Source organism: Heteronotia binoei, chromosome 18 (assembly GCF_032191835.1).
Source record: "Heteronotia binoei isolate CCM8104 ecotype False Entrance Well chromosome 18, APGP_CSIRO_Hbin_v1, whole genome shotgun sequence".
Taxonomy (NCBI): domain Eukaryota; kingdom Metazoa; phylum Chordata; class Lepidosauria; order Squamata; family Gekkonidae; genus Heteronotia; species Heteronotia binoei.
The window spans coordinates 35,172,025-35,194,119 of record NC_083240.1 but is presented as its reverse complement, the minus strand read 5'-3'; the positions used below and the strand labels follow the sequence as shown (position 1 = coordinate 35,194,119).

The following is a 22,095-nucleotide window of genomic DNA, read 5'->3' as shown; positions in this document are numbered from 1 at the left end:
GCCAGCTCAGCCATGGCAAAAAGGAAATGAAAAAAGCAGACTGTACCCCAGAGCCGCCCTGGAAGTCAGGGGGCAGTGCCCCCACAGGCCCCCCTGTGGCTACAGACCTGCTTGGAATCCCCATACTTGTCCCTAAAAGCTGTATTGTGGGATCAGGTCAAAGAGCCAGTTTGGTGTAGTGGTTAAGTGTGCAGACTCTTATCTGGGAGAACCGGGTTTGATTCCCCACTCCTCCACTTGCACCTGCTGGAATGGCCTTGGGTCAGCCATAGCTCTCGCAGAGGTTGTCCTTGAAAGGGCAGCTGCTGTGAGAGCCCTCTTCAGCCCCACCCACCTCACAGGGTGTCTGTTGTGGGGGAGGAAGGTAAAGGAGATTGTGAGCTGCTCTGAGACTCTTCGGAGTGGAGGGCGGGATATAAATCCAATTTCTTCTTCTTCTTCTTCTTCTTCTTCTTCTTCTTCTTCTTCTTCTTCTTCTTCTTCTTCTTCTTCTTCTGTTTCAAGTACCTTGGGACTCTCTAAAAAGCAGGACACAATGAGGGCAGATCTATCCAAGGTGGCTCACAGCATTCATCGCTCTCACAGCCTTTCCTTCCTCCGCCCAGGAGGACTCAATTTTGCTCTCATAATTGCCAGCTCTCCATAAGAGATCTGTCATCCACGGATTTATCCGAGCGTTTAGCTCCATGGCGCAGAGTGGCAAAGCTGCAGTACTGCAGTCCAAGCTCTGCTCAGGATCTGAATTCGATCCCGATAGCCAGCTGAAGGTTGGTCAAATGAGTCCCCAGCTTGCTGGGGGAAAGCATAGATGACTGGGGAAGGCAATGGCAAACCACCCCCTAAAGAGATCTGCTGTGAAAATGTCGTGATGCAATGTCACCCCAGAGTCGGAAACGACTGGTGCTTGCACAGGGGACTACCTTGACCTTTTAAGGTTCAAAATAGGAGAAAATTGCAGGTAGATTTACTAACGCGTGGGGGGTAGGGAGGAGACAGCACACATAGTGGCAAGATGCCACAAGACAGCGGAGGGCAGACAAAACGGTGGGATTTGCTCTGCATCAAGGTCTCCTCCCCTTCCCTTGGGCTTCCACACTCCCATCATATGAACATATGAAGTTGCCTTCTACTCAATCAGACCATCAAATGTCAGTATTGCCTACTCACACCGGCAGCGGCTTTCCAGGGTTTCAAACTGAGATTTTGCACACCTATTGGCCTGGACTCTTTTAGTCGGAGATGCCAGGGATTGAACCTGGGACCTTCTAGCTTCCCAAGCGGATGTTCAACCACTGATAAAGCTGCTTTCTACTGAATCAGACCCCTCCCCCCCTGGTCCATCAAAGTCCGTATTGTCTACTGAGACTGGCAGCAGCTCTCCAGAGTCTCAAGCTGAGGTTTTTCACACCTATTTGCCTGGACCCTTTTAGTTGGAGATGCCGGGGATTGAACCTGGGACCTTCTGCTTCCCAAGCGGATGCGCTACCCCTGAGCCGCCGCCCTTCCCCAATCATCGTGCTTCTGTCCCCCCTTCTGGATTTCCGCTTGCTGCTCGGCTGCGGATCTCCCCGAAGGGGCCTCGGGGCGCCCTTCCCCGAAGGACAGGGCGGAGGGGGGTCGACTTAAGCGCGGAAGAGCGCCCAGCTGCCCGGAGCGAAGCCCAAAAGCAACGCGGGCGCCGCGGAGGCTGCCCGGATGTGACTGCGACCGCGACGCTGCGATTAGCCGCCTGCCAGGCAGGAGGGGCGGCGCAGCCTTGGGATTGCCTGCGCGGTGCGGGCGGGGCCTGCAGACGGCACTGAGAGGGAGCGAGCGAGGCACGCAGGCAGGCAGGCAGGCATGGCGGTACTGGTGCTGAGCGGGCTGGCCGGGCTGGCGCTGCTGGTCGGGCTCTACTTGTGGGTCTACCACAACTTCCTCCGAGGCCCCATGTGCCGCAACGGGACGTGCTTGCGCGGCAAGACGGTGCTGATCACCGGTGAGCGGAGAGGGGGTGGGGTGGGGTGGGAGTCGTAGCGGGGAGACGAATTGCGAAAAGTGCGAGGGGCCGCCGTGGACAAGGCCCCGTCTCCTCGTCCTGGTAATCTCTCCCCCTGCAGGGCGCCCGGCTGGCCCGAAGGAGAATCTTGCCGACAAGCAGTACCTTGGACCGGGTGCTGGCCGGAGGATAGCTTAGGGTTGCCAATAGCCAGATGGGGTCAGGGGATCCCTCGATTGGGAGGCCCTCCCCCCGTTTCAGGGACATCAGAAAGCTGGGGGAGGGAAGGGAATGGCTGCTGGACACTCAGTTATTCCCTATGGAGACCGATTTCAATGGAAAATTGATCCACGGGTATCTGGGGCTGTGGGGGGTCTGTTTTTTTGAGATAGAGACACCCAATTTTCAGCATAGCATCTGGTGCCTTCCCCCAAAACACCTTCCAAGTTTCAAAAAGGTTGGACTGGGGGGTCCAATTCTATGAGCCCCCAAAGACGGTGCCCCTATGTTTCATTATTTTCAGTGGAGGAAAGGCATTTAAAAGGTGTGTGGTCCCTTTAAATGTGACTCCCTCTGGAGTTTAATTATGCTTGTCACAACTTGTTCCTGGCTCCACCCCCAAAGTTCCCAGATATTTCTTGAATTGGACTTGGCAACCCTGCAGTAGCTCCACGCTTCGTTTCTTTGCTCAGGTGGCCTTGAAAGGTGCCTTGCGATCGCGAGCCAGCTTCGTGAATCTGGGCCCAAGGGTTGGGCTGCCTTGGTTCCCACAGCCTCCTGGAGGTGTAGCCCTGTTTGTTGGTATGTTGCAGGCTTGTGAAAGTAACCAGGACAAGGGGGGGCGGGCTTAAAAAAACTTTCTGCATTCAAATATATCCTGAACTTCTTTTAAAAGTTTCCCTGAGGTCGTGGAGACCTTTGATTGAAGCAGTAATACCGTAATAAGGAATGCTCTTGCCAGATTTGCAGAAAAATAACCAAGTGAGTAGAGCCAGAAAGGGGAAAACCTTTGTTCCCGTCACACACTACCCCGCCCCACTCTATTGCATCTTGTACCAGACTCATTGCAACACCACTGGGAAGAAGACTAGGAAAAGGCGAAGAGAGAACGTAGCAGTAGTTTCTCCAAAAAGTAATAGGCTCCAACCGACTTCTCCACTGGCATAGTATGGCGCTTCAGGTAACTGGAGCATTCAGGATTCAGCAGGCAGCAAGTAATTTCCATCACGGCTTGAAAGCCTCTTCTCTGGACCAGAGCAGCACTTTTCTTTCCCGCTGCTATGGTTCTTGCTGCTATTTCAGCATTTTGCAAGACCGGACCTATCCTACAGATACGGCATTCAAGTTCAGCTGGTTTGTTGGAATCCCTGGAGGGAGAGAAGTCCATCAGCCACTCTGTTTCTTTCTCTGCAAACAAAGTACAGCCCGGATGCTGTAGATCAGGGATGTGAAACATGCGGCCCAGGGGCCAAATCAGGCCCCTGCAGGGCTCCCATCAGGCCCCCAAGGAACTGACTGTCGTATGCTTTCTTCTCCCTCTCGAGGAAGCTCTGGCTCGTTCCTTCCTTTACTAGGGGACCAGGAGGGGGTGAGGGAGCCTCAGCCAATAGAAGGAAAGAGGCGCTTGGCTCAGTAGCTCTGCTATGCAGTCGAGAGAGCCTGGATTGCACAGGAGAGATACAAGGAAAGCACCTTTAAGACCAACAAGCGCTAATGTTTTAAGCATGTTTTAAGATTAACAAAAATCTTCGTGTTTGTGTCTTTCATAAAGTTTATCTCTCTGCTACCTGGCATTACATTTCATGACACGCATGGCCCGGCCTGGTCTCATTTATGTCACGTCTGGCCCTCATAACAAATGAGTTTGACACTCCTGCTGTAGATGATTTCTTTCTTGGATAACAACAGTATTGTAATTAAACACCCTTAGAGTCAGTCATGCTGTTCTCTCCGCTCGAGGAGTTTCAATGCCTTCTTCTCACTTCCAAGGGAGAAGGGGGAGAGCCAGGCCCGTAGTGCCCTATGGGACCCAGAGGGCCCAGCCTCCTTGTGGATGTTACGGGCCCCTTCCCAGCCCCGTAGCCAGAACTTTTGGGTGGGGGGGCCCAGGACATAAAATTGGGGGGGGGGCGTGGAGGCTTGGCTGCTTCTTCCAACAGCCAGCCGCCGGGCCCCTGCTCTCTTGAGAGCCAGTTTGGTGTAGTGGTTAAGTGTGTGGACTCTTATCTGGGAGAACCGGGTTTGATTCCCCACTCCTCCACTTGCACCTGCTGGAATGGCCTTGGGTTAGCCATAGCTCTGGCAGAGGTTGTCCTTGAAAGGGCAGCTGCTGTGAGAGCCCTCTCAGCCCCACCCACCTCACAGGGTGTCTGTTGTGGGGGGAGAAGTTATGGGAGATTGTAAGCCGCTCTGAGTCTCTAATTCAGGGAGAAGGGCGGGGTATAAATCTGCAGTTCTTCTCTTCTTCTTCTTCTCTCTCTCTCACGCTCTTAGGGGTGGAAGAAGAGCCTGGGGAGAGCAGCGGTGGCAAAAACGGGGCTGCGGGGAGACTGGGCGAGGCAGGAACGGAGTGGGAAGAGCCCAGGAAGAGCGGTGACGGCTGCAAAAACGGGGCTGCAGGGAGAGTGGCAGGACAAGGAAGGGCCACACGGGGGGTTGGGTGGAGGGACCGTGCTCCCCCTGGGCCCTCCATCGCTACAGGCCTGCCCCTTCTCCAAGCCTTGGGTCCCCCTCCCCCTTGGGTCCCCCACCCCCTTGGGGACCCTTCCTCCTGATCGCAAACTCTCCCTGAAGCACTCTGAACAGAGTTGGGTGGGTGGGCAGATTCCAAAAGTTGGGTGGGTAGGTGGGCAGCCCTGCTGCCCCTGGTTGGGGAAGGGCACAGGATAGCAGGGAAATGAGGAGGGAGCGCAGAGATACAAATCAGACTTCTTTTGAACTTTGGAATTGGAAGTTGATCATTGCAGGCTGAGCTCCAGGAAAGGGAGAAGGGGAATCAGAGCTTACATGTAATTTAAAGCAGCTTCTTGCTCTCACCCCCATGGTCCCCCCTCCTACGGCCCCCCATGGCCCCCTCCGCCTGTGACTCTTAGCTACGGGGCTGAGCAGAGCTAGATGGGGGTGTTTTTAGAGCCAGGGGCCCTCTGACCCTGTAGGGGAAGAGAATCAGACTGAAAAACCAGGTCCCCTCTGTAGAGCCTCTGCTCATATCCACCAATGTTTCTGGGGGCTCAGCTACATGTAGCCCTCTGGACAGATGTGGGTGGCTCACTTCAGTCTTCCAGGCTGACACATGGACTGACAGATGAAGAAAGTTCTCCCCAGGAGCGTAGCCAGGATTTTAAAACTCAGGGGCTTTTTAAAAGGGGGGGGCACTCTTTCCCATCCACTGCAGGGCTTCCCGCTTCTCAGATGCTTTCTTCTGGCAAAAAGGTAGGGGGGGGGAGCAAGCTGCCCAGCGCAGAAGTCAGGGGGCAGTGCCCACCACAGACACCCCCCCCCTTGCTATGGGCTTGGTTCTCCCTTATAAGAACATAAGAGAAGCCAGGGGCCTCAGCCAATAGAAGGCTTGGCTTCATAGCTCTGCTGTGTGATTGAGAGAGCCCAGCAAAGCAAGCTCACCCTTCCCCCCTTCCTCCCCAAGGGAGGAGCCTGAGCAAATGGAGAAAATACAGGTTTTGCTCTGTAGCTCTGCTGTGCAATTGAGCATGCCTGGCAGAGCAAGGTGTTATGCAGAAGGAAGCAAGAGAGAGGGAGAAGGAAGCAGATGACAGCCAGTTGCTCGGAGGGCCTGATAAGAGCCCTGGGGGGGCCTGATTTGGCCCTGGACTGCATGTTTGACACCCCTGATTTAGATGATTCTGCAAAACCTGTGGATTCTCCCAGGTTTGCAGAAATAGCCCACCTATCAAAACATGGCCTTATTTTGCAGATTTTTAAGATCTGCATTTTAGGGCCATTGTTTAGAATTAGATACATCATAAGCACCTCATTTTCCCTTGTATCCCCCTCCCCACTCTATTTCCTCTTTCTTCGCTCCTGCAGGCCCTATAATCTTATCCTCTCCCCTTTTCCTTCTTCTTTTTCTCCTTGCCAACCAACTTACATTTTAGCTGCCACCCAGTCTTCAGCTTTTATTACTTATTTTCATTTATACCAAACTTGTTTAATGCAAGAGCCACAAAAAAATAAATGTGTCAGATGTTTGAGAGCGGCAAGACATGAATGTCAGATGTTTGAGAAAAGGAAGGAAGGAAATAGATAGGGAGGGGGAGATGGAAAGAAAGCAACTTTAACTTTAAATGCATTTTCCATGGCTTGGAGAAGTCATTTAAAGAGCGAAATGCCTTCTCCAAGCTGGCTGATGGGGCGGTGGGGGCTTCGAGAGCCACACAATATGTGTGAAAGAACCGCATGTAGCTTCTGAGCCACAGTTTGGCCACTCCAGGACAAGCCCAATACTTAGAGAGTAAACGACCTTCATACTGCCCTATGCTATTTTAGCAGATGAACCTTAGCTTTTGCCAACAAAGAGGCAGGGGGTGAAATAAAAGTGGGAAAGCAAATGTTGTCTAGAGCAAAAAGTGTGTTTGGGCAGGAGTTGTCATGTCCCTCTAGCTCCTTACCGCCGAGGCCTTGCAGTTTTTCCTGGTGCACTCTGTGCTCCACGATTGCTTGCTGTGCTGCTTTTGGAACGGTCTTCTAATTTTTAACTTGAAGCTTTCATGGTTGGTGTCATCAAAATCTTTAATTAAAATTTTTGGGCTTGACAGCTGTGTTTGTTAATAAAATCTTACTTCTTCAGATGTTTCGCCAGTCGTCAGTGCCAGCACGATCGGTACATCTGTTCATAAAAGCGACTGAGTGTCTTAAGAAGGAGACTATTCTTTATTATTATATATTTAAGTTCAGGCTCAGAGTGCTGTACACTGCAGGTAAAACATACAATAAATTAAGTATTAGGGTTTGTAGAATCTTTCGGGCTCAAGTGCCGTGTTCTACTGGAGAAAGTTTTCCTTCCAGACGTTTCGTTCTCAGCTGCGGAGAACATCCTCAGTGGCGTTGCAGCCGGAGCAGGCGCTCAGACCTTCTTGGCTGCTGTGCATTGAGTGCCCCACTCAATGCACAGCAGCCAAGAAGGTCAGAGCGCCTGCTCCGGCTGCAACACCACTGAGGATGTTCTCCGCAGCTGAGAACGAAAACATCTGGAAGGAAAACTTTCTCCAGTAGAACACGGCACTTGAGCCCGAAAGATTCTACAAACCCTAATGATGTTACCAGCCGTGAAAACCTGAAATCTTTAATAAATTAAGTCACACGTAATAATAGTCAAACCATTAATAGAAGAAAACCATTACAATACGAGCTAAATTGTCAATGGCATTCATCTCTCCCTCCATGGGGGAGCGGATCATGGGCCGCATATATGGAGACCATTGTTGTCCTCAGATGTAAGCCTGGCGAAACATCTCTGCCTTGCATGCCATGCAGAACTGTCCTAGCTCCCATAGGGTGTGGATGTCACCAGGTAGGCGCCAGGACTGAAAAGGCCCTGGGTCTTGTTGAGGACAGCCGGATATTTTTTATAGCTGTGCTATGTAATTGGAACCTTAGCGTGTTATTACGCTGGCATCGCTGGCATTTCCTGTACTCTGTGAAGTAATAGAAGGAAGATGTAATTGTATTTGTTTATTATATAGAAGAAGAAGAAGACTGCAGATTTATACCCTGCCCTTCTCTCTGAATCAGAGCCTCAGAGCGGCTTACAATCTCCTGTATCTTCTCCCCCCACAACAGACACCCTGTGAGGTGGGTGGGGCTGTGGGAGCTCTCACAGCAGCTGCCCTTTCAAGGACAACTCCTGCAATAGCTATGGCTGACTCAAGGCCATTCCAGCAGCTGCAGTTGGAGGAGTGGGGAATCAAACCCAGTTCTCCCAGATAAGAGTCTGCACACTTAACCACTACACCAAACTGGTTTCCACATTTTACTGATAAAATATCCTTTCTCTCAGTTGATGTTACTAAGGTGCTGTTCTATCTCAAAAGCTTCTCTTCTAGATAAATTAGAATAGCCATTAATCTTTGCAGTTACTTCCACTTTATCAAACGAAATGTTGTGATTTTTTTCTCTGGCGTGCTGGACAATTGCTGATTTTTCTGGGTGTTTAATTTAATAAATTTTTCATATATACTTTTTGGATTTCTATCTTGCCCTATCCCGCAAGCGGGTTCAGAGCAGCTCACAACAACAATTTCAATACACCATACAGATTACAAATGTACGGCATAAAACAGGTAACATAAAATTGAAGGTGAATACAATATCTCAACACAGTAAAACCATACGGTAGTGTATAGGTTGGTGACTATCGAACAACTCAGTCACCATGAAGGTGAAATAGTGGGGGACCAGTAGGTATCTAAGGGATGACCTCCGGGTTAGTTGTATGTCTATAACATTCAATTGTATAATGTTTCATTTGCATATAACGTTTGTGTTCAGTCTTCCTAATACTTACCAATCAGTCATCCCAGTGTAGATCTTCCCACACTCACAGGAATCTTATATGCTCCAGATGTTTGCAAAGGGTGAAGCTGACCTTTAACAGCTGTTGACATATTTTTGTGTGTAAAGGTCATCTTAATACCTTTCCTCTGCAGAATCCTGGAAATTCTGTCTCTTTTGTTCCTAATATATGGAAGAAATGCTTGCAGCTGATTTTTAGTACTTTCACATGCTTGATTGTATGTTTGAAAAGATTTGGTTCTAGGTCTAATAGCTCTTTCGATATCTTTCTTTTTGTATTCATTTATTTCAAGTACAGTCAACAGGTGTACTAATTCCTGTTGTAGATGTTCTGGTTCAGAAATTTTTTTTCCTCCTGTTTTCAAGAGATTTCATTATGAATCTCTTCGGAGAGGGATCCTGGTTTGAACTGGCACTTAAATATTTATCTGTGTGAGTACGCTTACAATAAACTGTGTGTCCAAACTGTCCTGACAGCTTTACTTCCTTCTCCGTAGTAAAGCAAATGCTTTTGTGTAGGCTGTTCTCTACTCTACGTGGACAGGCTAAAGCAATACATAGATTTTAAGCTTGCCCTCTTCCATGCTTCACGTTCAAAAAATTCCATGAAGAAGTTCACTATTAAAGAGGGCTAAGTGCAGAGGAAATTGCTGAACGAGAGCATCCACAACAAGAACATAAGAGAAGCCATGCTGAATCAGGCCAATGGCCCATCCAGTCCAACACTCTGTGTATATATATATATACACATACACACACACACACACACACTGTGGCTAATAGCCACTGATGGACCTCTGCTCCATATTTTTATCCAATCCCCTCTTGAAGCTGGCTATGCTTGCAGCCGCCGCCACCTCCCGTGGCAGTGAATTCCTTCTGTTAATTACCCTTTGGGTGAAGAAGTACTTCCTTTTATCCGTTCTAACCCGACTGCTCAGCAATTTCATTGAATGCCCACGAGTTCTTGTATTGTGAGAAAGGGAGAAAAGTACTTCTTTCTCTACTTTCTCCATCCCATGCATAATCTTGTAAACCTCTATCATGCCACCCGCAGTCGAATTAGACCACCTATCACCTGTACTTCAAACAAATGGATACAAAAGGAAAGCTATCCAAAGAGCTTTTCAATTGAATCTGCAATCGGCATGTGAAGGTACTAAAAATCAGTGGTGAGTGTTTCTTCCATATAACTAGCTGAAGTCGTACCAGCTGCTGAACTGTGTTATTGTTAGAGTTACAACCCTCTATTGATGTATTATGTTTATGAGATACGTTAAATGTGTTGTGTTTCATTGGACTTATTTTAATTATTGCTGTTGTGATGTTTTAATGTTGTAAGCCGCCCTGAGCCTGCCTTGCGGGAGAGGGTGGGGTATAAATCGCAAATTAAATGAAATGAAAACTATTAAGAACAGTTTCGGTTTGGAAAAGAAATTGAATGAAAGGTGTCAATTAAAAACGAGAAAATCTGGACTGACTTGGGTAGCCCAGGCAAGCCCGATTTTGTCAGATCTCAGCAGGGCCAACTCTGACAAGTACTTGGATGGGAAACCTCCTTGGAATATTGGAGCCCAAAGGTAGGTAGGATGTATCAAGCAACTTCTTTGAACGTGCTCCATGCCTGAGTAGAAGTTGCCTGAAGTCACCATGACTTCCAGGCACGCACGCGCACACACACCAAAATACAGAAAATACGCCTCCCAATGAGGAAATCTGGAGGATGGGGCTCTAAACATTTCTGCTTGGGAGGGCATATCTATAAAAGCCATTCATGAAACATAGTTTGGGGTGGGGGGCTATGACAGTACATACTAGGAAGTAACAGTTCCCTTGTGTCGGTGACCCCCATGAATGGCTTCCAGATAATTGGGGAGGGGAAATTTCCATACAAATAACTCAGGCACAAATAACTTGGGATCCAAGATCACTGCAGATGGCGACTGTAGCCATGAAATTAAAAGACGTTTGCTCCTTGGGAGGACAGCTATGGCGAACCTGGGCAGTATAATAAAAAGTAGAGACATCACCCTGCCAACAAAAGTCCGTATAGTCAAAGCAATGGTATTCCCAGTAGTTTTATATGACTGAGAGTTGGACCATAAGGAAGGCTGAGCGCAGAAGAATAGATGCTTTCGAGCTGTGGTACTGGAGAAGAATCTTGAGAGTCCCCTTGGACTGCAAGAAGATCCAATCAGTCCTAAGGGAAATGAAATCAACCCTGACTGTTCCCTGGAAGGTCAGATGCTGAAGCTGAAGCTCAAATACTCTGGCCACCAAATGAGAAGGGTGCAGTCACTGGAGAAGCCTCTGATGCTGGGAAAGACAAGGCAAAAGAAGAAGGGGACGGCAAAAGACGAGATGGCTGGACAGCGTTACTAATGTAACAAACACAAATTTGAGCAGACTTCGGAGGATGGTGGAAGACAGGAGGGCCTGGCATGACTTGGTCCATGGGGTTGCAAAGAGTCGGACTTGACTGTGCAACTAAACAACAACAAGAAACTTGGGCATGGGCACTGCTTGCATTTCTAGGCCTTTCTGAAAAAGTGTATAGGTGGGAGTGCCATAATGACTTTCATGGTTGCCTTTGCTCTTTTACACATCAGCCTTGCAAATATGTTTTCGGTGTGCGTTCCAGGTTTTGGTTCCTTATCAGATTGTGGCCATTTCTTATGAACTGTGTTGTAAGCTTGCATTATTAGGAAAGGAAGATGGTTCTTCATGGCCCTGGGAGACCCCCTTCCTGCTTCCGTTGGTTGAAAATCAATGCTGTGATGTGCAAAGAGGTTTGCACACCCAGCCTAGGCAGAGAATTGTGTTGGGAACCGATGCAAATTTGTGCTTGCTCACACTGCAGGGGCTGGGCTGCTCTAAGTCCTTTTTCTTGACTTACCTCTCTGCTGGGCTTTTCCAGGTGGCAACACAGGAATTGGGAAAGAGACTGCGCTGGACCTAGCCCGGAGAGGAGCTCGTGTCATCGTGGCCTGCCGCAACAAAGCACGATCAGAAGCAGCCGTCTATGACATCCGGAGGGTGAGCACTCCCCACCTTCTTCGAAAGGGTGTTGTGTCACACACTGACTCTCCAGTACCCGTCTGTGGCCCATCAGCAACCGGGCTGCGCAGTCTCTGCCCTGCCCCCCCCCCTAGCACCGCACAGCCTCGCCACCCCCCCCCTTCCCCGCGGCGGCTCCTCCTCCCCGTGGCGGCTCCGTTTTTACCACGTTAAGGCCGGGGAAAGTGCCTTCCAGGCTCTTTAAAAGCTCACCGCCACCCCCTGCCAATCAGAGGCTCCAGTTTAGAGTTTAGTGCTGTTTTGAAATCTTACTGGAGACTTTCTGTCCCATTTGTCCATTGAGAATTCCGTGTGCAGTCTTTGGACGCACTGAAAAAGAATCTTGTGGGCTGTGCAACTTTTTGCAACTTATTGATGCATCAGAAACACTTTGATATTTTTTTCTGAGCTTTTGATTGAGATATGTGGTTGGAGCACCCTATGCTAGAAGAGGATTTGAAGCAGGAATAATCAAGTTGACCTCCTCTTCATTGGGACTCCTTTGATGGAACTGTGAAACCTTTTGGAGACTTGTTATTGCTATTTAGTCTTCTATTGAGCGGGTTTGTATGATTTTGTTTCAATACATTCTTAGTTATTTGGTCACTATGACTTCGGTTGTGCTCTGTCTTTGGAGGGGCAGAAGCCTACTTGCAGCCAGATCCCTCTGGAAGGTTGACTGAGTTAGACAAATGAGATGGGGGGGCTGCTGCTTTACTGACAGGTGGAGGGACGGTGGCACAGGGATAGAGCATCTGCTTGGTAAGCATAAGGTCCCAGGTTCAATCCCCGGCATCTCCAACTAAAAAAGGGTCCAGGCAAATAGGTGTGAAATACCTCAGCTTGAAACCCTGGAGAGCCGCTGCCAGTCTGAGTAGACAAGACTGACTTTGATGGACCCAGGGTCTGATTCAGTATAAGGCAGCTTCATAGCTTCATATGACAGACAGACAGACAGACAACCTTTATTGGCATATCAAAGATGTTAAGAGCCAAAATTTTTAAAATGCAGTGCAAGAACAAAGCAAGGCATCAACAAAACACATCAGTTAATAGCTTCCCTGGTTCAAATTGCGAGCTGAAGGAAACAGGCAACGTTAGAGGTTATAAGAGGGTTGTAACCAGAAAGTAACCGCTGGACCTTAACTCTGTCAGGAAGGCCACACCATGTACAAAGAAGGGGATTCAAAAATTCCCCCCAGGACTTAATATAAAGTGGACAAGCTAATAAAATGTGAGAAACAGATTCAATATCTCCCAAACTACAGGGCCAATCATCTAAGTTCGTAGGGAATTTTTTTTTTACATCTTCCAGAGAAGGTGGCCAATAGCAGTACACGAAATCTGGCCAGCATGAATGCCCTTCTTTGCTGAGGGTCAGAGAGCAAAAATAGGTAGCTATCTGGCCAGGGGTTGGAGAAAGTGAGAAGCATGGAAAGCGTTTAGAGCCAAACCAGGTGGCCCCCCGCCCCCCCCCCCCCAAACAAAAATGCTGCTGCAGGACCCACCAAACATGAAATCCTGGCCACAACCCCGGCTGTTGGGAACACAGGTGACAAAGTCCTCACAAGCAAGCAGTGGAAGGAAGCAGGCCTCAGATTCAACAGGAGCTCACAGGAGCACAGCTCCTGAACCTTTCTGAGGATCCCCCCTCTTCCTCCCCACCTACTTGTCCATTGAATAGTAGGTGCAGCTGCATAACAATCCCTGGATTGGCAGAGCGGGCAGCCAGCCAGCCAGCCAGCCACCAGGGACTTTGCCGCCACCACCACCCCCAGCAGCCCTCATTAACCCCTGGAGAAGCCCACACCACCCTTTCTCCACTTCTTATGTGATTCTGGGTGGCAGGTGCCTTGCTAGCCTTTTGGCTGGGTCGGGGGGGCAGCCAAAGAGAGCCTCAGGCAAGCGAGGCCTGCTTGGGCTGGCTGGATCTCTAGCCAGCCCAAGCAGGCCTCGCTTGCCTGAGGCTCTCCTTTTTTGCACCGGGTTGCTTTTGGCTGGGGGGAGTGGCATATGCTAATTAGTTATGCTAATGAGCTCCGCCACCTATTTTTCTACAAAACGACCCCTGGAAAGGAGTGAGTGAGAGCGTCACAGGAGGGAATCAGCAGCAGTGGACCCTGCCAGTAGCTACGCGCCTTGGCAGCTGCCCCACTTCAGAGTATGCTGATGGCAACCCTGCCGTTAATTTCCAGGAGATCTGCCATGTTTTTTCAGTCTAGATTTCTGCCAAGACTGACATTTATTGGCACGAAGAAGAAGACGACTGCAGATTTATACCCTGCCCTTCTCTCTGAATCACACACACAGAGCAGCTTACAATCTCCTATATCTTCTCCCCCCACAACAGACACCCTGTGAGCTGGGTGGGGCTGAGAGAACTCTCATAGAAACTGCCCTTTCAAGGACAACGCTATAAGAGCTACAGCTGGCCCAAGGCCATTCCAGCAGCTGCAAGTGGAGGAGTGGGGAATCAAACCTGGTTCTCCCAGATAAGAGTCCGTGCACTTAACCATGACACCAAACTGGCTCTCTCCGTACAGTAGCCTGGCTTAAGGCTGCTAAAGGTTGCCAGATCCTGCAAACGGCAACAGCTATTAACTCCTACTGTCCAGGAGAAGCTTTTGCACATGCCTTTGCCTGGTCTCTTTGATGCTTCCGTTCAGTCTCATTCCAGTTCTGGCTGCTGCTCCGAGTGGAGGGAAACCTGCCTGATTTGCTTCCCGAGTCCTCGAACCTAATATAAGCGCCTGCCTTCACTTTTTTCTGCCCTCAGGATAGCGGGAACAACGAGGTTCTTTTCATGAGCCTGGATCTGGCAGACTTGAAGTCAGTGCGAGGCTTCGTAGACGCCTTCCTGAAATCTGAGCCTCGCCTCGACATTCTTATCCACAATGCAGGTGAGGACGGAGCCTCGGGGCGGAGAGGTGTGTTGTGGGAGCCTCGGGCAGAGAGGTGTGTTGTGGGAGCCTCGGGGCGGAGAGGTGTGTTGTGGGAGCCTCGGGGCGGAGAGGTGTGTTGTGTATGCGGACTCAAGTGACTGAATAGTGTGTTCCTTCTTGGCTCATTGGAGCCATAAGAATGGAGCTTGGGGACAATGGGCAGCAGGATCCAAATCCCTGCTGCCCTGCACCAATCACAGGCCCCCTGCTGGTTTGAATGATCCAATCGCGTGCTTGCACGGGAACCCAGGGTTGTATATAGTTGGCCCAGTGCCTCAGTCTTGAAGTGCAGCCTACCTAATGCTGTATCTAATAAAAGAGCTGATGTTCACTGTTCACTACCACCTCGCCTCTTCCATGCATTGAACCCACTATATTATAAGGTGCAATCAGGTGCCGTTTCCTGCTCGGTGCAGAATGCAGGTGAGTAATGATGGAGTGAGGTTCACCGGGTTGAATGAAATGGGACGACTGTCCCCAGGGGATTCCTTTAGCACTCCCCACTTGTGGTTTGGGAAGTTTCTTCAGACAAGAAAGACTTTGGTGTACAGTATCAATTGTTTATGTACCGTCAAGTCACTGCCAAAATATGGCGACCCTATGAATTAATGTCCTCTGAAACATCCAGAGCCAGTTTGGTGTAGTGGTTAAGTGTGCGGGCTCTTATCTGGGAGAACCGGGTTTGATTCCCCACTCCTCCACTTGCAGCTGCTGGAATGGCCTTGGGTCAGCCATAGCTCTGGCAGAGTTGTCCTTGAAAGGGCAGCTGCTGGGAGAGCCTCTCCAGCCCCACCCACCTCACAGGGTGTCTGTTGTGGGGGGAGAAGATATAGGAGATTGTGAGCCGCTCTGAGTCTCTGATTCAGAGAGAAGGGCGGGGTGTAAATCTGCACTCTTCTTCTTCCTCTTCCTAATGTTAACAGCCTTGTTCAGGTCTTGCAGACTGAGCAGTGTGACATCTCTGAATGAGTCAATCCATCTCATTTTGGGTCTTTTCTCTTTTCTTGCTGCCTTCCACTTTTCCTAGCATTATTGTCTTTTCCATGGGTCTTTTCCTGATAGTCTCAATGTAGTCAGTTTAGCTTTTAAGAAGAGCTCAGCTTGATTTGATCTAGAACAGGAGTGTCAAACATGTGGCCCGGGGCCAAATCAGGCCCCCAGGAGGCTCCTGTCAGGCCCCTGAGCAACTGACTGTCACCTGCTTCCTTCTCCCTCTCTCTTGCTTCCTTCTGCATTATAGCTTGCTTTTCAAGGCTTGCTCAATCGCACAGAAGCTACAGAGCAAAACATCTATTTTCTCCATTGGCTGAGGCTCCTCCCTTGGGGAGGAAAGGAAGAGGAATAACTTGCTTTGTTAGGCTCTCTCAATCGCACAGCAGAGCTACTGAGCCAAGCCTCTCTTCTACTGGCTGAGGCTCCTCCTCCTCCTGGTCCCCTGGGGAAGGAAGGAAAGAGCCAAAGCCTCCTTTGCCGTGTTCCCTAGATCTCATGGGAGAAACACCAAGAAAGCACCTTTAATTCCGACTGCTGATGTTTTAAGGATGTTTTAAGGTTGTTGGGGTTTTTTTTAACAATAATTGCCTTTGTCTGTATCCTTTACAAAGTTTATCTGTGCTACCTAATCTTAAATGGCTAAACACCTTTACCAATCTGTTTGCTGTAACTGCCATGTTCTGTTATATTTGTAGTTTTTCAGCAGTATTTTGTGTCTTTTTAGGTATGATTTTATGGTCATTCAATTTTGTATGATTTTACTTTTTTAAATGCTAGAACCTAATCTTAAATAGGTACACATCTGGCCCGGCCTGACATGGCCCAGCCCAAGCTGACATGGCCCAGCCCGACAAGGTCTCATTTATGTCAGTTTCGGCCCTCATAACAAATGAGTTTGACACTTGTGATCTAGAACCGACTTATTTGTCTTCTGGGTGGTCCATGGTATCCACAGTTGTTTAATGCTACTGAATTTCCTAACAGGTGTTCAGTCTCCAGGCAAAAGTGCCGATGGCTTCGATCTGACTTTCCAGGTTAACCACCTGGGCCACTTCCTGTTGACCCATCTCCTCTTGGACCGGCTGAAGCACTGTACCCCTAGTCGCGTGGTGGTGGTGGCCTCAGGAGCACATCGGATAGGAAAGATCGACTTTCAGAACATCCACAAGCCTTGTATGGATGGGCTGGTGAAATATTTCCTGGCCTACTGCAACAGCAAATTGGCCAACATCCTATATACGCGAGAGCTGGCTAACAGACTACAAGGGACCAGTGTGACCTGCTATGCGGTTCATCCAGGTGGGTAAACTTGGCTCTTGCCAAATGAAAGAGGTATGGAATCTGGGATCCTTGAGATCCTTTGGTTCAGGAACCTCTAGATCAGGGGTGGCCAAACTGTGGCTCGGAAGCCACACGTGGCTCTTTCACACATATTGTGTGGCCTTTGAAAGCCTCCACCGCCATGTTGGTCAGCTTGGAGAAGGCATTTGTCTCTTTCAATCACTTCTCTGAGCCAAGCCAGCTGGCAGCTTGGAGAACGCTTTCAAAGTTACTTTCTTTCCACCTCTCCCTCCATCCCGTCTGTTTGCTTTCATTTCTCCCTAGCGTCTCTCAAACATTGGATGTTCATGCCTTGTAGCTCTCAAACACCTTACATTTATTCTATGTGGCTCTTACATTAAGCAAGTTTGGCCACCCCTGGACTAGAGGGTTGGACTAGCATCTGGGAGATGCTGGTTTGAATCCCAGTTCTGCCATGGAAGCTTGCTGGGTGACTTTGGGCTGAGTATCGTGCTCTCAGTGTAACCTACCATCATTGGGGGGGGGGGAGGGCTGTGAGAATAAATAGGGAGAACATCATAAGCCACATTGGGGAGAAAAGTAAGATAGAAATGAAGTAAAGTAATATAAAAGCTAGGATGATTATGATAATGCCATCTGCTGGCAGCTGTACCTTTTGGGCATTCAGAAGTTCCACTGGGACCAGCTACTACTTTTTTTGGAGCCAATTAAGAAGTTATAGGGAAATAAGCAAGCTTTTGAAATTCGTGCCTTGAGTCCCCCAGTGCTAAGGGCCTTGATGGATGCTTCTCAGAGAAACCTCCTGAAATGGCCATCTGTGCACTCGCCAGGGGTTGTTTTGTAGAAAAATAGGTGGTGGAGCTCATTAGCATAACTCATTAGCATATGCTGCTACCCCCCAACCATCCAAGAGCAAGAAAGAACAGAGAGTATTGTTCCCCAGAGAGTCGGGAACCCAAAACCTTCTCGCTATCCCTGGGCCAAAAGAAGCCCGCCTTAAATCGACTAGGGACAGGGCCTTCTCTGTCATGGCCCCTACATGGTGGAACCAGCTACCGGAGGAGGTAAGGGCCCTGCGGGACCTTACTCAGTTCCGCAGGGCCTGTAAGACAACCCTCTTCCGGCTAGCTTACATCTAACTGATATGGGAACTAATGTAGCTTTACCAGATTCTTGCTACTCATACTGTTATAAGGTTTTATGTTTTAAGGTTTTTAAATGTTTTGATTGTTTTAACTGCTTATATATTTAAATGTTAATTTAATTTTTGTCTTATTATTTGTTGTGAGCCGCCCTGAGCCATCTTTGTGGGAAGGGCGGGATCTAAATCATAAATAAATAAATAAATAAATTAAAGGAGAGCCCCAGGCGAGTGAAGCCTGCTTGGGCTGGCTAGAGATCCAGCCAGCCGAAGCAGGCCTCGCTCACCTGGGGCCCTCCTTGTCCACCCTCCCCCCCATCAAAAGGCAAGCAAGCCACCTGCCACCCAAAATCACATAAGAAGTGGAGAAAGGGTGGTGCGGGCTTCTCCAAGGGTTAATAAAGGCTGCTGGGGGCATGATAAAGCCCCTGGTGGCTGTCTGGCTGCCCACTCTCCTAATCCAGGGATTGTTATACAGCTGCACCTACTATTTAATGGACAAGATAGGTGGGGGGGGAGGGGGAACCCTCAGAAAGGTTGGGGAGGGACGGTGGCTCAGTGATAGAGCATCTGCTTCATAAGCAGAAGGTCCCAGGTTCAATCCCCGGCATCTCCAACTGAAAAGGGTCCAGGCAAGTAGGCATGAAAAACCTCAGCTTGAGATCCTGGAGAGCTGCTGCCAGTCTGAGTAGACAATACTGACTTTGATGGACCTAGGGTCTGATTCAGTATAAGGCAGCTTCATATGTTCATATGTTCAGGAGCTGCGCTCCTGTGAGCTCCTGCTGAATCCGAGGCCTGGCTCTCGCATTTGGCTTTCTGACCAGTTGCAGCACTTAGGTGTCATTCCACCCCCCAGGTTCAGATCCCCTCTCCTCCTCCCCTGGCTCACTGGAGCTAACAAGAACTGTGGTTTCCTTTGCCTTTCAGGGCCTGTCAACACAGAGCTCTTTCGCCATGCTAGCATCTGGCTGAAGCCGATCCTTGTCACTTTGTCCTGGCTCTTCTTTCGCGATGCAGTGAATGGAGCTCAGACAACTATCTATTGTGCCACTCAGGAGGGGATCGAGAAGTTCAGCGGCCACTATTTTGCTGACTGCAAGCTGCAGGAACCCTATCCCCAGGCCTGTGATGATGCCGTTGCCAAGAAGCTGTGGGAATTCAGTGAGAAACTGTTGGGACTTACCAAGTAAATGCCTCTTTTGTTGCTCTGAGGGCAGCGTATCTGGGATAGAGTTGGGGTGACTGGGGAGGGGGACTTTGTCTTATTTGTGGCATAGCAGTAAGGGATTGCTAAAGAACAAATGGCATTGAATCAACAGAGGCACAAAACTCAGGCTCTTTGGGAGTTGGGCCTGAACCCCTGAGGGTTCCCACATGCTGGTCTCTCTGGGGTCCCACCATTCCTTTCCCTGCTTTACTGGTTGCAAGACAGGCAATGAAAGAAACAAATACTGTGATGTTTTGGCTAACAATGTTTAATAAAACCATTTAAAAACCTTTTGAATATCTTTTCGTACTTCACTAGAAATAACGATTTCATATAACAATATTATCACAGAGGTCCATTCTCACATTCCAAAGTTACAAGAAAGGTCCTATGAGCACCCGGATAGAGGCTTATTTCATCAATGGACTTCCTCGGGAGTAATCCTTCCTATATTTCTTGCAGGGTTACCAGCCTCTTGTAACAACCCAATATTAATGCTCTTCAGCAACAACTGCTATCTTAAGTTTTCTCATCCACTCGATGACACTTAAGTGCATGTATTGATATTAGGAGCCAAACTTATTCATTTAACCAGCTGTACAAGCCTTCTGGAGTTTGCTGGCCAATAGCTCTCTGCAATATTGTTATTAGAAGCAAGCTGTTCTTATAAATGGCCAATTGCTCTTTTACTCTATAATAATTATTTATTCATTCATTCATTCTTAAGTTTGAGGAAGTCCATTGACGAAATGAACCTATATCCTCACCTTTCTTGTGAGAATGGACCTGTGATAATATTGTTACGTGAAATTGTTATTTCTAGTGAAGTACAAAAAGATATTTAGTAGGTTTTTAATGGTTTTATTAGACATTGTTAGCCAATACATCACAGTATTTGTTTCTTTCATTGCCTGTCTTATCAACTGTAATCCCTTTTTGTTGTTTTTACTGGTTGCAAGCCCTGGCAATAACGGTAATGAAATACGGTTTGTCATAAAACCTACTTGGGCGGGGTGGCACGTCTTTCCCCTCTGCCTTTTTTTCTTGGCTTTCAAACACGCTCAGGTATTCTACAAACTTCAGTTTATCCCCAGCGGAGCTACTTGTGTGTTCTGCTCCTGTGTTAGGATGAGGGTGTGACCTGTGATTGGTGGAGGGGGCTACCATATCGGTTGGCTAAGAGCTTGAAGGGCTCTGAACATTTCTTGGCCAAGCGAGAGGATTTGAGGCGGATCCCTTTGCTCTCCTTCGCTCAGGAGGGCTTGGAGGCTTGAGGTAATGGGGCCCAGATTAGGTGCCTGGCTCCACTCTTGGGGATATCGGACCAAATACAGGACAGTACCAAAGTAAGATGTCCCCTCTGGAATAAACTGTGCAAGATTGGTTATTGCTGTTCGTCTTTAATTGCATCTGCTCAGTCCTAGGTTTACTACCACAGAAGAAGAAACACATTATAACAAGCCTTGCCTACACAAAGTTTCTTGCATGGCGAGGTTCAGTATACAACAGAGAACAGTAGTTGGTAAAGACTGGCGCATTTGCTGAGCTCTGCCCAGCAACTGATTGGCTTGTCTTGCATTTCATTTAGAAACAAGATGTGGTAAAACTGCCTGTTTTTGTTTTCTGTGGCAAAGATACCAAAAACAGCCAATCAGAGAAACAATCCGTCGGTTTCTGTCGGAGAGGCTGCTGAGAGATTACAGGGCTAGTGATAAGAGCAAAGGAAGAGGTTTCAGAGATGTCCGTGGTTGTCAAGGAGCCCAAGCCTGGACCAGGTCTAGCTGTACTCAATAAATCAGACTTGGCTAAAAATATATATGAGGTTTATTACATATTTAAATAATAAATCTGTTACTTGGCAACACGAAGTCTTAAAGCCGTACAGCTGAGAACAAAGAAGCTAACTTTTCTATGTAATACATTGATACCTGGTATTAGGTGGCACGGTCTTAAAAGTCTCAGTGTCCAAGAGGCTTCATCATTCTCTATGTAGCTGTTCATTGCAAAGCGAGCTTGACATAATCCAGGCCTCAGTCCGCTGAAATCACGGCTAGCATGGCCCCTCTCTGGCTTCTAACCCAAATACAGTCTCAAGCATCTGGTGTCAGGTGATGGTCCTAATCCAAACAGAGTCCTATCTCGCCAGAACCTTCTGGAATAGGGAGGGCCAAACTGTGGCTCGGGAGCCACATGTGGCTCTTTCACACATATTGTGTGACTCTTGAAGCCCCCACCAACCCATCAGCCATCTTGGAGAGGGGCATTTCTCTCTCTAAATCACTTTTCCTAGCCAAGCCAGCCAGTGGCTTGGAAAATACATTTAAAGTTAAAGTTGCTTTTTTCTTACCTCTCTCTCATGTATTTTCCTTCCTTCCTTCCTTCCTTCCTTCCTTCCTTCCTTCCTTCCTTCCTTCCTTCCTTCCTTCCTTCCTTCCTTCCTTCCTTCCTTCCTTCCTTCCTTCCTTCCTTCCTTCCTTCCCTCCCTCCCTCCCTCCCTCCCTCCCTCCCTTCCTTCCTTCCTTCCTTCCTTCCTTCCTTCCTTCCTTCCTTCCTTCCTTCCTTCCTTCCTTCCTTCCTTCCTTCCTTCCTTCCTTCCTTCCTTCCTGTCTTGTGGCTCTCAAACATTTGATATTTGTTCCATGTGGCTCTTACATTAAGGATGTTTGACCACCCCTGTTCTAGATTATGACATCATTCCTGCTCCTTCCCCCTCCCCCTCCCATCCAGTGAACCACAGGTTCTCAAGAAGAGCTAATTATCACATTTTTTATTCTGGCCTTGAAAGTGATAAGAACAGTGTAGGCAGAAAGGCCCAATTACTGACACCTGCAAGCTGGCACACAGTAGCCTCGCCCATTATCCTTTTCCGGGACACTTTCATTTTGCCTCAGTCTCAACCGTATCAACAATAATATCTGTTATCAATGTAAGAGAACCAAAAGAA

General features: G+C 48.5%; 1 protein-coding gene and 1 non-coding gene across 2 annotated transcripts; both read left to right on the top strand.

The window, feature by feature from the left end:
• Positions 1-1,794: 1,794 nt before the first annotated feature.
• On the top strand, positions 1,795-20,538 carry DHRS13 (dehydrogenase/reductase 13). Its single transcript, XM_060259374.1, has 5 exons — positions 1,795-1,978; positions 11,424-11,542; positions 14,340-14,463; positions 16,483-16,797; positions 18,872-20,538. Exons 1-5 carry the CDS (start codon positions 1,840-1,842, stop codon positions 19,132-19,134), a joined length of 960 nt encoding a protein of 319 aa, XP_060115357.1. The 5' UTR covers positions 1,795-1,839; the 3' UTR covers positions 19,135-20,538.
• On the top strand, positions 18,491-18,557 carry TRNAM-CAU (transfer RNA methionine (anticodon CAU)). Its single transcript has one exon. It is a non-coding gene; the product is annotated as a tRNA-Met (tRNA).
• Positions 20,539-22,095: the final 1,557 nt, after the last annotated feature.